We start from the raw sequence: 14,368 nt of genomic DNA, 5'->3' as shown, positions 1-14,368 counted from the left end.
ACATGCATTACAATGTAGCCTAGCTACAACCACCAACCGTCAATACTGTAGCTAGGGAAGCTATAATGTATCCCCCTAGCAACCAGCTAGGTCTAACCGGCATTTACGTCATTTGGCCAAAAAGGCAGTAATAAGCCCATACACAAAATAACCCATCAACAGTTACAATAGTATTCAAATAACATTAAGCCAACTATTACATGGGAGCGTTTACTATTTATAATAACGTTAATAAAAGGGAGTAGAAGCGTATAATGAAATGTTCACACGCACCAACGAAGTGGAGTAGCTAGCACCAAACGGCCACCAACGTTCGTATGAATACCCCAATAATTTAACACATCTCGACATAAACAGTATCAGGAAAACTACAAAAAGACTCCAAACATATGCTAAGCTAAGCTGTTCTGAAACTGTGATCTATGTACTACCATACTACTTATGTTTATGCTTATCTTATGTCTGCTGCACCATCCCTGTCTAGCATGATGTGGATCTGATGTCTCTAAACATATAACTGTCTTTCTTTGCTTGTGAATGTTTTTGGCTGTGTTATGTCATCACAACGAGGGAACAATTTTAAAATATGTTTTAAAGCCATCGCGTTCAACTTTTGAAATGAAAGTAAAATGCAAATATCTTTTAACGTGAGCTTTGCTTCGGAAAATGGATTGCGGTAATGTGATATATGTTGGGTGACTAGTCTAAGGAGATCAAATCATATTTAGACCGGTATGGGCCTTTAACAGCTTTTGCTCCATTACATTATATATTTCAGGTATATTCAACAGTAAGGATCTGATCATTTCCTCATTTCAAGAGAGCCGTGATATGGTAGACAAGGCGTTATTTCACACTAGGAAACGGTAATGAACCATTTCTTATTATTTTGTATTCTTCAAATAAGAGTACCTCCAAAAAATGAAGGAAATATAGGAAACCAAGCAGCCCCCCCCCCCCTCTCTATTGACAGCTTTTTTTTCTGAATCACAGGCAAAGCATGACCCGGTCCCCAATGCAGTTGCTTACATTTCTCAGGCAGGCAGAGCCTGAGACCCAAGACATTTCCAGAGCTGCAGAGATCTTTGAAGCTACTCTGCACATTTTAAAGGACAGAGAAAGCCAGAGACATAAAAGGGATCTCACGGTAACAGGTGCAGTGGCATTTCAATTTGAGTGCTTCCTTCGCTATGTAGGTTCAATCCTGCCTGGACCAGCCTTGCCACAACAGTTCAGTGGTCATGTACATACTTTGTAAATAGATGAGGGGAGATCTGCTAATAGTTACAGTACATTTGAAAGATAATCCGTTCACATGCTGCACACCTGCATATTCATGGAAAACTGAGGCCCTGCATCATTCTAGCGTGTCTATTTCAGACTATCTGCATTCGTTAACTTGATACTGTCAATTTTCAAGACCTCCTTTCACAGGAGGATGTGGAACTGATTGCAGAGCTGTCAGGATGTCCTCCACCCACACCCCCGGCCATCTGTCTCCAGGACTACCTATCACACAAGTATCGCTCCGTATCTGGCATCTGCAATAATAGGTATCTAGCTTAATCTGTTCATTGGTTTAGTGATCAATGTGTCTACCAATACACTGAATCAACAAAGCAGAATATAGACTTCACTGAATTTGCCCAATTGTCCACCTTGACCTTGTTAAATATCCAACAATCACAAGCTGATCCAGAATACCTTCAACACTGAGTGGCTGCACTGCAGTTATAGCTGAGTTGATTTGGATCAACTAAGTACGCTTACTGTAGCTTACACAATATTGTCTAGCACCCCATACTAAGCTTTAATTCAAGATTCAAGATCTGTTTATTAGCCATATGGTTCACATATAATATGATCTTTAGAAACGTCTTTAGAAACGAAATAGCTTCCCCACTTGCTCCAGCACGCATGCGCACAGCGCGCAAACTGGCTATTCTCCGTCTGTAGGATACACTCGCGACTCACATTCTCTACGCTACGATAAGCGTCCATCATATTCTAAGTCATCTTCTATATCCTCAAAATCTGATAAATATTCAGGCATATTGCACACAATATTCCAGGCACCAACAAGCCGATCGTAGAGTAGAGAAAGTGAGCCGCGAGTGTAGTCTACAGACGTAACGGAGAATAGCCAGTCTGCGCACTGTGCGCATGCCTGCTGGAGCAAGTGGGGAAGCTATTTCGTTTCTAAAGACATTTCTAAAGATCATATTACAGAGGCATGTGAAAAACCACAACAAGCCTTCGCTCTATGTAAGCACAACTAGCGAAGGTTGCAAAAGTACACAGGCTCATGTGGACAGGGTCTGAATGAATCAAAGTGACATGCACAGGCAACATTTTTGTGTTTTCTGAAGAAAAACGATATAGCCCACGCATATTTCTTTGGCAACTGTTGTGCATACTGTACTGTCTGTATTTTGGGATTTTGTGGACATAATGAGTTTATTCATTTTTTCAGGCAAAACCCTCTCTGGGGAGCAGCCAACACTGCCTTAGCCAGATGGCTTCCAGCAGAATATGAAGATGGAGAAAGGCAACCCAAGGGCTGGAACCATGGCCAACGCTATAATGGCGTACAACTACCTCAGGTACAGATCATCAAATATTGCGCCCCAGGTGTGCAGCGGCAACATGAAAAAACAAGTTACCCATTAACCACCAGGTTGTTCAACACATCTGGCAAACTGCTGTACTGTAACAGTGTGTCTCTACAGTATTGTAGCGACTCTGCAGGATTGTGTCGTGGTTGGTTGGCAGCAGGGGAGGGGGTGGCCCTGATAGGGGATGACAAGAGGAGGCTTCGCTTCCTGTTCTGTATCTCTTGCGCCCTTGTGTCTATTTATTCCTCTTCCTATTGTGTGAATTCAAGAGCGTTTTGTGTCATCTATTTTAGTTGAGTTGTTTAATAAATCTGTTTATTTTACTGATGACTGCTCCTGTTTCATGGTCACCACATTGGTGTCAGAAGTGAAAACAACAAGACAACAGAGGAACACAAATCCTGATGGGAGCTAGCTAGCTTAGCTAGAAAGTGAAAGTGAGTTAGGCGGCCAGCTAGCTCCAGGCATGGACCACGAGAGTGAGGAAGGAGGAGGTGAGAGACTGGAAGGAAGATGAATCATACAGATGGTGTAAGGACATCACCAATTTCTAGAGGATTTCACATGAGGCGAGCGTGGAGGCGCGAGGGGCTGCCTGTGAGGGAGTTGCTGTGAAGATGGCCGTCGAGGATGTCCACTGCTGCATAGTGTGCAAGCTCTCTTCCCGCAAGAGAGTGCCTGGCTGTTGGGGCTGTGTTGGGGACTGCAGTGGTGTTTCTAGTTTATATGCCACCCTGTGTACCATAATGATCTTTACATTGTTTCATGTTCTAACTATATTGACAGGTACAAGAGGTTAGCAAGAGTGTAATGCAGAGCTCCTTCACACAGATGGTGCTGGATGATGCTTACTCTCAAATGCTGGTGGACTGGGGTCAGTACATAGACCATGACATATCCTTCTCTCCTCAAAGCACAAGCAAAGCCACATTTTTGGGAGGACTGGACTGTTTAAGCATGTGTGAAAACATAAATCCATGCTTCCCTATTGAGGTAACCACTCACTTAATTCTCAGTACGATATCACTTGCTATATTTGATTGAGAGTAAAGAGTAGAGGCCTTTAATTTATAGGATTATTGGACAAATTGTGCTAACTGCTCAAAACACAGTCTACAATATACACTATATGGACAAAAGTATTGGGACACACCTCTTAATCATTGAATTCAGGTGTTTAATTCAGTCCCATTGCCACAGGTGTATAAAATCAAGCACCTAGCCATGTACTCTGCCTCTACAAACATTTGTGAAAGAATGGGTCATTCTAAAGAGCTCACTGAATTCCAGTGTGGTACTGTGATAGGATGCCACCGTTGCAACAAGTCAGTTTGTGAAATTCAAATTTCTTACCTCCCTGATATTCCACGATCAACTGTAAGTGGTATTACTGCAGAGTGGAAGCATTTAGGAATGACTGCAACTCAGCCAGAAGTGGCAGACCACGTAAAGTTACAGAGTGGGGTCGCTGAGTGCTGAGGTGTATAGTGCGTGAAAATCTCCAACGCTCTGCTGACTCAATAACTGCAGATTCTAAACCTCCTTTGGCGTTAACATCAGCACAAAAACTGCACCGGGAGCTTAGTGACATGGGTTTCCATGGTTGAGCAGCTGCATGCAAGTCTTACCATCGGATGGAGTGGTGTAAAGCACGCCACCACTGGACTGGAGTGACGAATCCCGCTTCTCTATCTGGCAGTCTGATGAATGAGTCTGGGTTTGGTGAATGCCAGGAGAACATTACCTGCCTGATTGCAATGTGCCAACTGTAAAGTTTGGTGGAGGAGGGATAATGGTCTGGGGTTATTTTTCTGGGGTTGGCATAGACCCCTTAGTTACAGTGAAGGGAAATGTTAATGCTTCAGCTTACCAAGACATTTTGGACAATTATATGCTTCCAACTTTGTGGGCACAGTTTGGGGAAGGCCTTTTTGTGTACCAGCATGACTGTGCCCCAGTGCACAAAGCAAGGTCCATAAAGGCATGATTGGGTGAGGTTGGTGTGGAAGAACTAGACTGGCCCACACAGAGCCCTGACCTCAACCACATCGAACACCTTTGGGATGAACTAGAACGGAGATCTAGCTAGGAAAGAGCTAGGCCCTTTCGTCCTCACAAGTGCTCTTCTTGATGAATGGACAAAAATTCTTGTTAGAAAGCATTCTCAGAAGAATGGAAGCTGTTATAGCTGCAAAGTGTGGACCAACTCCATATTAATGCCTATGAATTTAGAATGGGATGTCATAAAAGCTCCTGTAGGTGTAATGTGTAGGTGGCCCAATACTTTTGTCCATATAGTGTACTTACAGCAGTATGAATTGCAGCATTCATGTGTTAATTTGGTTATTATGACATGTTGGCTGGTATGGCAGCAGGCTCTCTAAAGTTCAAGCAATTGATGACTAAGAAGTAAATAATAATAGCCTTTCAGAAACTGTAATTATTTAATGGACAAAAATTCTTGTTAGAAAGCATTCTCAGAAGAATGGAAGCTGTTGTAGCTGCAAAGTGTGGACCAACTCCATATTAATGCCTATGAATTTAGAATGGGATGTCATAAAAGCTCCTGTAGGTGTAATGTGTAGGTGGCCCAATACTTTTGTCCATATAGTGTACTTACAGCAGTATGAATTGCAGCATTCATGTGTTAATTTGGTTATTATGACATGTTGGCTGGTATGGCAGCAGGCTCTCTAAAGTTCAAGCAATTGATGACTAAGAAGTAAATAATAATAGCCTTTCAGAAACTGTAATTATTTCCTTTCTGCTGTAGAAACTCCCCCAAAATTTGCTGTCTGGGAACAGAAGTTGCATGCCTTTTTTCCGCTCGTCGCCAGCCTGCTTTGCCCATAATACAGAATCTGTTATGGAGGGCATCAAGCAAGCACTACAGCGCCAACAAATGAACTCAATCACATCATTCATTGATGCATCCTCTGTCTATGGAAGCACCCCACATTTACAGCGCTCCCTCCGTAACCTATCTAGCCCTGAGGGGCGACTGGCCATCAATAGCCAGTTTACAGACCAAAAGGGCCGACCGTACTTGCCTTTTGTCCCCACTAGCCCGTCTGCTTGCTTTCAAGATCCAGAGAACCTCCAGGGAGAACAGAGGGTGTATTGCTTCCTGGCTGGAGACAGCAGGGTCAATGAGATCTTGACCTTGTCTGCTCTGCACACACTATGGGTGAGAGAGCACAACCGAATTGTGGAGACCTTGAAGAGCTTCAACTGCCACTGGAGCGCAGAAACCATCTACCAAGAGGCCCGTAAGATAGTGGGAGCTCTGCATCAGGTATGGTACAATCTAATGTGACTCAACAGATAAAGGATTTGGGGATAAGCCTTGTCATTTGTTTATTACTGCCCAATCAGTGGTGATGGAATATGTTGTCCCAGTCAGTGGGGATGGGAGTCTCCCATCACTAATCAGATTCAATCCAGACTCCTCTTCTATCTGCGTGCTAACAAGTCCCCTTCACTACATGAAACAAAAATAGCCTAGCAACCACTCCACTCAAGACAAGTGTGATTGCCTTAAATAAATAGGCTACAGTATTTTTTTACCCTTATCCCTGAATGGTAATGAGTCCAACCAGACCTTTCTCCAGCGCTGGCACATCATAAACGAAGTGTGGATCTGGCTATGCGAGACTAGGTACAATCTGACAAATAAACCACTAGGCAGTGGAGGCTGGTGACTCAAGACATTGGGGAGGAAGGAGGACAAGATGCGACCGTCTGGATTTGTCACATGGTCAATGGGAGGGAGGCATTGGCATTTTTATTTTCTCCCTTATCTTTTCAGGTGTTTATTTTGGTCCTGCTGTTGGTGTGTCTGTAGCACACTAATGCTGTGAATGGATAAAATGTTGCAAGGACTTTCTGCTTTTCAATCCATCAATCAATCAATCAATCAAAGCTTTATATGTATAGTGAATTTCATACACAGAGGCAACACAATGAGTTGCAAACAGAGAACAAGGAAGGTGGGCATAGGTCTGTTAGAAATAAAATACCTTTTTATAGCAGTTACAATATTGTAAAGTGTGCCTCTCTATTCATTGCTTTGTGTTTCCCCTCCCCTTTTTTACTCTTTTTTACTTCCAGATTATAACCATGAGGGATTACGTTCCAAAAATCATTGGCAGAGTGATGTTTGATCATTACATCAGCACCTATAGGGGATATAATCCAACTACAAACCCCTCAGCTTCCAACGTGTTCACTACCGCTGCGTTCCGATTTGGCCACGCCACAATTTCTTCAGTTCTCAAGAGACTCAACGAGAGCTTCCAGGAACATGAACACTTCCCCTCTTTAAGTCTTCATAAGACTTTCTTCAGTCCATGGAGATTAGTCAAAGAAGGTTGGTATTCTCTTGATGCCCAGTGCAATGGTGCCTCGGAACTAATAGGATGTACAGTGGTACACTACAAACACCTTATAAAGCAGAGGGAAAAAACGTTTTGGTCAGCTCCAGCAATTCATAGAAATGTCATATGACCACTGTTTGGAACACGAACTCATGCATATTGCAATTCTGCACACTGCACCTTTAATTGATATATCAGTGTTTGGCTATATGGGAGTGTGTCAAAATACTATTTGAAATCGGTTCTAATACTTATTCTGTCCTCAAATACTCTTTGGTCCGCTGAATGGCCTGTGTATCACTGTACTTTACAAGACCTCTGCAACAGTATGGATTTGTTAAAAGCATGGCAGTGGCTCTATAATGCAACTCAAAACAAGGTCAAAAACTCCCTTAGAATATTAGTCACATTATACATGATTATGGCCAGAAGGCTATGTATATGTATAATGCAACTAGAGCAATGCAATATTCAGAGGATGGACTTGTTATTTGACTTTAGACACAAGTTTGTTTGATTACCTTAGTGACATCCCTTACACACAGTCCTTGTATTTGCTGAGAGACAGTCTACAGTACCCTGGCAAACATTATGTTCATTGGCTTGGAGCCGAAAATAAAATCGGAAAAACGCAACACCGCAAGGTAGGTGATTGGATTAAGTGATTAATCAGGTGTGCGGCAGACCCAGCGCACACCTGATTAATCACTTAATCCAATCATATAGGACAGGAAATAAAGATGCCAAGCTACTTTCAGGAAGTAGTGGAGCTGGTGCACAGAGCCTATTAACAGTACATAAAACAATCTGGAACAGATCCTCATTCTGTTTGCCACTGCACAAAATGAGAACGTGATTCTGTAAGATTCTTTGTGAATACCGCCCCTGAAATAAATCCTTGGTGTTGGCATGTCTCCCTTTCCAAAAGGTGGAGTAGAGCCAGTGTTACGTGGACTATTGGGGACGCCAGCTGCAAAAATGTCCACAGTCAAGCTACTGACAGAGCAGGTGACAGAGAGGCTGGTGGTTCTCAACATACCAGAGAAGTTGGACCTGGCTTCACTCAACCTGCAACGGGGAAGAGATCACGCTCTTCCAGGTGGGACACAGTGTGAAGGTGTCAACATGCTGCAAGCATCAGACTCCCCTTCCTACTGATGTTAGTTTCAGAAGGTGTCAAGTGACATGTCAAAACTCACCCTGCGTCAGCTCAGAATTCGGTCCTATTTTAGAGTGTTTACATGTGCATCTTTTTAACGCACATCACTTGATGCTCTCAGTGTGCAGAGATCTTATGTCAAAGGCAAAAAGGCCCATAGGATAGAGGGTAGCTTGATGTACTGCACACGAACACCCCAACCCCCTCAATACCCAGGTGTTAGTGTTATGTCCTACTGTACTGTGCATGTAGTGGTGGTGGAGGAAGGTGGGGGGAGACAGAGAGAACTGGGGAGTGGTGTGGAAATGGAAGAGGAAAATGGCAAGGAAGCTGCAGTTTGGGTGTGCAGGTGAGCTTAAATGAATGGTTCAGACAAGACAAGTACAGTCATACAGTGCATTAACCATTTCCAAGTAGTCTACAAACAGCAATCAAGTATCCAGGCATTCATTTGTATGTATACTAAAGCATGCCATGTACTCACAAGTCAAGTGCTTGTTAATGGAAGTTATTATAAAGTGTCTCCCAATACAGTTGTCTCATACATTTGAGTAATTGGTTTTCATCGAAATTACGGCAGTATAACAACTTGCAGTGGCGCATTAGTGTCCTGTCACTCAAAGTCAGCAACCCCTACTGTTTTTCTCATCAGTTTTGTGTCGACAGCAGCAGCGTGCAGTATAAATACAAGCATGCTTGGTTAGCAGTGCTTGGTATTATTTTAGGCAGGTAGCAGAATTGGCAGTTGTCTTTCAATGGCTATGTCCCACACGTTTGTAGTCACTCCATCAGTGGATGCAATGAAGTGATTAATTGCTAGGTACAATAGAAAGCAAATTGCTTTGTGTTGCATCATTTACAAACTGTATGTGAATTTAGATTAGATTTCAATACACTATGTCAAGAAACTGATATGGTTAAAATTAATCGTATCCTGTACTTTCAGGATAGACATATTTGTTATGGATCTGAGTTTGAACCCCACAGGACAACAGAATGTGCTGCTCAACAAAAAGGTTTTACTTCAAAAAAGAGAATGAAGCAAAAGGTTTAGCATTCGGGGTCCACTAGGTCCTAAGAAGTCTCACAGACTACAAAAATATCTCTAGGTAGCGTGCTGACATGAATTAACATTGAACTGGCACTGAGTGGCAGGAATGCAGGTCAGATATACTGCACAATACACAATGATTGTCTAACAGGAGCCAGGTGCGCGCAGGAAGGCAGGTGGCTATGATCAGTCTAATTAGCAGAGGTGGAGGCAACAGGCAGGGTTTGAGCAGTAACAATATTATTCAATTGTAATTCTCTCCTCTAGGTTATAATGAGTGGAGGACATTCTGTGGTCTTAACAAAATAAAGACACATGAAGATTTTGGAAAAGTTGTAAAGGATACAAGTGTCGTTGAGAAGATCATGCAACTTTACCAAAACCCTGACAACATTGATGTGTGGCTTGGAGGACTTGTTGAAGATATGCTGCCTGGTTCTAGGACTGGTCCACTCTTTTCATGTTTAATTGCAAAGCAGATGAAAATGATTCGTGATGGTGACAGGTAAGGCTTCTATGGGAAATATAATAAAGCAAATACATATATGTACTGTTACATGTATCTTATACTAGATTATATTCTACATTCTAGTTTAGTCTCATGGCAGTAATTTCATGTCAGTACACTTGTCAATTTCATTTATTTAACTAATTATTTTAGGCCTCTGTCATCTCATGGAAAGAATTATATAAAATTATTGAATAATTAAATAAAATCCCCTCTATGCCATGGTATCATTGTGACTACATATCTGAGAATCATTTAGTTACTGTACACCCTCAGCCTAGCCTTGAAATCCACTTCAATCAACTTCACTTGACAGACACCTCACATTTAATTATCTTCCATTATCCACAACTAGCATAATTATGCTTCTAGGAAGCACATGCACTGTTCAGGCACTGAACTCGCTTTTGTGAACTCACATGATTTTAATTTTTAGCATGAATGGATGGAATAACAATGGCATTCATATAGTAGTAGTTACAGATCTGTTAACAAATTTAAGGAAAGAGGCTGCACATTGGATAAACTGATTGACTATAAATTATGTTGATTTCTTTTAGATTCTGGTGGGAGAATGAAGGTGTATTTACACAGCAACAGAGGGCAGAGCTCCAACGGCACTCTCTATCTCGTGTCATCTGTGACAACAGTGATGTGAGGGAGGTTCCTCTTGATTCCTTTAGGATGGGGAGATACCCAGACCACCTTCTCTCATGTGATGACATACCATCATTGAGCTTGGAGGCCTGGAGAGAGGATCGTAGCAAAGGTGAGAAAAGCTCTAGAACATTTCTAGAATTTTATGGCAAAAATGCAATTTTTTGCAAAAAAAGAGCCTGATAAATTGTAGGAATTGATTGTAGAAATGGATCACAACAAATAACAGTAGGCATAATGTGCCAAGTTACTGTGGGAAGAAAAATAGTAATTAATGGACATTATGAATTATTGTATTTTGCTGGTAAATCAAGGGCATTGATGGGGTAGAGATGTGGCACATACTGGGCCTCATGGTTCCTGGATCCATGCCATCTTCATGTCCAGTTCCATCCCAGTGTGCATCTCCAGCTGTCCCAATCAAGCAAAGAATGTTTACAGTTCACCTTCTTTGGCCCCCCAAACGAACTGTTTTTTTTGCTTCCTTCTGGAAAATTAGGTGTAGGATCATTATGTACATTCTCCCCTCCCTTCCTCTCTGTAAAGCACATTGTGCTGCCTCTGTGTATGAAATGCATGATACAAATAAAATTAGATTTGATGATTTGATTTTCTGCTGTCTAGCTAGCTACCTAGCTAGAAGCTAAAAGCTGTTTATCTCATTGGGGGATTGACTGACCACAATGACCACAATGACTGTACTATGATGGTAAGAATGAGGTTGACTAAAAGTTCAGCAGTCAAATTTAGATTCTGTTAAAATGGGTAGGTGATTGGCTGGTGATCAGGACTCCATGTCAAAGGTGCGCCATGCTTTTGACATATGCATGATTTTATAGAAAACTGAAATGAGACTTGTTTGTTAGGCCATCCTAACTAAAAAGCAAGCTAACGCGATAGCACAAGAAAAAAAAGACAGTATTATTAGGCTATCATCATCAGCATCTTAAGATTATATTTGAGAAAAGTATAATTAATATAACTAGAAAAATGCCTCCGCCCAACAATGCCAGTTGCAGTTAACCTAACTAACCCTAACTCTGACTAACTACTAACCTAACCCTAACGCTAATTCTAGCTAGCTAACGCTAATGCTAACTAAGCTAGCATTAGTGTTAGAATTAGCGTTAGCTAGCATTATCATTAGGATTAGCATTAGCTAGCTAGCATTAGCGTTCAAAAGTGCCTTTTGTGATGTCACGTGACCTTGACCTTTGACATTTGAATACCAAAATCGAATCCAATTAATTTAAGTCCAACTGGACTGGCCAAATATGTACAAATTCTGTCAAGCCGTTGTTGAGATATTGTGTTCATCAGGCCAAAAACACATTTTGTGAGGAATTCCGTCAATGCGTTCCCGAGATATTGCATGGACGGACAAACTACAGTCTATTCTCAAACAACGGATGCAGCTAAGCTACAGACCAGGGTTATAATAGTTTTGCTTTTTTCATTAGTTTTTATTTTATTATTTATTATTATTTATTTTAATTTATCGTTTTAAATTTGTGTTCAATTTCAGTTTAGTTTTAATTAGTTTTAAAAGCAGATTTGCTAGTTTAGTTTTTTATTATTTGATAATGCTTAGTTTTAGTTTAGTTTTTATTAGTTTCAGTATTAGTTTTTTTTTTTTTTCTGCGCTAGCCTCCTGAGACCATCCTGATCTCGTGAGCTCATGTTTCACTCTGCAAAACAAACCATCTGGCGAACGTCAGATTACTTCTGCGCAGGGGCACAGCTAAAGAAATAATGAGGATGGATTTAATATCCACCCAAAATACTAGGCTTATGTATGAAATGAAAGACTAAAACTAAGGACATTTTATCTACAATTTTAGTTTATTTTGGGGTTTATTTTAGGTTTTGTAAACACACAATACAGTTTGTTAGTTATCGTTTTTTTGTAAAGCCTAGTTTTTATTTTTATTTCAGTTAACTAAAATGTTTTTTCACCTAGTTCATTTTTTAATGTTTTTTTTTAGTTAGTTTTCGTTAACTATAATAACCTTGCTACAGACTACATGAAGGCAGAATAAATGAAGACTCTAGACATCACTAGCTATTCCAAACTCAAAATCACTCCAGTTCTCCTGTCATAGGTGCAGTGCATGTATTAAATGTGTATAGGACAAGAGAAAAGGAGAGAAAGAAAACAAATTTGTCTGTCATTTGATGACAGCTCATTGACCAATCAAAGAAAGCATAACCCAGGCTCATCTCCTTCTGCGTCTACTTTAGTACCCGTTGCTTCCACCCTCCCTGCATTATCCGCAGCGCGCTGAAACAGAGTTGGGGTTCGCGCCCCAGACAGCATTTCCTGACCCGCTGACCAATGTCTTGGTTGCTTGGCTATCAGGAGAATGCCACGCCCTGTTTTCCGCCCGCATACGGTGCATGGAGAGGTGTGAGCACTTGTGACACCATTTCAACGCATGCAGAGAAAAGATACCGGTTTAGCTTTTTGCAAAATGAAATGGCAAGGACTAATGTCGAACATATGTATATGCTTATTTCAAATTGACAGTGTAGGAGAACCAGACGCATAACAATAACCTATAGCCTATCATTCCTTTATACAATCATTATTATACTCCTATTATACTATTATAACCCAAACACCAAACTTATATATTTACTGGTATTACAATAAAGACAAGACACACAACAACTCCATTACTTCTCACCAACACCAAAACAACACTTAAACATATACCCAGTCTAGACACACACTCATTTTCTCATTTAGACCTATTCCCCCAATTGTCCACTAGATGTCACCAACACATCACAAATGAACACCAACATTTAGACTTGCTTCTTCAGATAAACTACAGTATTATCTAGGCCCTATATTTCTGTCCCTATCTAGACTAATTTGCAGCAAAACCCTTATTCTATTTCAACAGAACATCTCAACTCTTCTCAGGAGTCAAATTCAACAAAATTCTCACTGTCATATCTAGGCAACTATATCTTCTCTCAGAATAGTTCCAAAATGACACAACTAAAAATTCAACAGACATTAAAAACGGACAGCGCATCCTGCGCTGTCACCAATAATGGACCATCCATTATTCTTACTTTAAACGCACCATGCGTTGTCTTCTGACACACACAAATTTGGTGACACACAAACACAGATAACCCAGCAATACGCTCAAAGCCGGGGACACACAAACACTTATAACCCAGCAATATGCTCAAAGCCGGTGACACACAAACACATATAACCCAGCAATACGCTTGTGGTATATACTACACGCTCAAAGCCGGGGACACACAATACACATATAACCCCAACGATTCTCAAGGTTAGGGCGAGATACTTCAATGTATCTCCAACTAACAAAAACAATGGACCCTTCAATTCTCTCAAAGAAGGGCAAGATACTTCAAAGTATCTCCAACACATTAATAATTTAATTTAGCAGATGTGAGATGACTCCCCTCCCAGAAGTATCAATTTAGTTCTTAGATCTGGTTGATTGAAACCGGTGCCACGGCGAGCCGGCGCCAACGGGGCAAATGATGAGAGAAAATAAAGCTTACCTCTCTTTTGTCTGGCCAGACCAAACTTTTGCCCCCGTGTTCGCCGACGCACCGAAGTGACAATTAATCAGTCAATTCACCAGACCCTGCTCGCAGCGCTAAAAATGTAGTCTATTTTGTTTCTGGTTGTAAGGAAGAAGACTCAGATCCGTCGATGCCAGTTTCAATAGTTTTATTGAATCTCTGGCATCAAAAATCACACTGCAGTTGTGATAAGTTCGCACGCCAATGGTCTAGGATGAACTAACCTGATACAGAGATATCTCTCTTGGTTATACGAAAAGAGGTGTTACCCAAAATTGTCCTGTACTTCGTTACCTTGTCTAAAGTTAGACAGTTTAATGGCTCAGTTAAACAGATCCTGTATGCCCTGTTTTTGTGACTGTGTGTTTGTGGAGCGGCTGTGGCTCAGTGGTAGAGCGGGTCGTCCAATGATTGTAGGGTCGGTGG

The 14,368-nt window shown here is 41.2% G+C and overlaps 1 protein-coding gene across 1 annotated transcript; it reads left to right on the top strand.

The window, feature by feature from the left end:
* Window positions 1-1,000: 1,000 nt before the first annotated feature.
* tpo (thyroid peroxidase) lies at window positions 1,001-13,178 on the top strand (the record flags this gene model as incomplete). The annotated part of the gene is made up of 10 exons (XM_084451296.1): window positions 1,001-1,147; window positions 1,435-1,553; window positions 2,474-2,603; window positions 3,402-3,605; window positions 5,389-5,910; window positions 6,726-6,984; window positions 7,920-8,090; window positions 9,469-9,706; window positions 10,270-10,478; window positions 13,141-13,178. The coding sequence occupies 10 exons, from the start codon at window positions 1,001-1,003 to the stop codon at window positions 13,176-13,178; spliced, it is 2,037 nt and encodes a 678-aa protein (XP_084307422.1).
* Window positions 13,179-14,368: the final 1,190 nt, after the last annotated feature.

Source organism: Borostomias antarcticus (assembly GCF_949987555.1).
Source record: "Borostomias antarcticus genome assembly, chromosome: 16".
Taxonomy (NCBI): Eukaryota; Metazoa; Chordata; class Actinopteri; order Stomiiformes; family Stomiidae; genus Borostomias; species Borostomias antarcticus.
The sequence above is the reverse complement of the archived record's forward strand: the minus strand, read 5'-3'. Positions and strand labels throughout refer to the sequence as shown.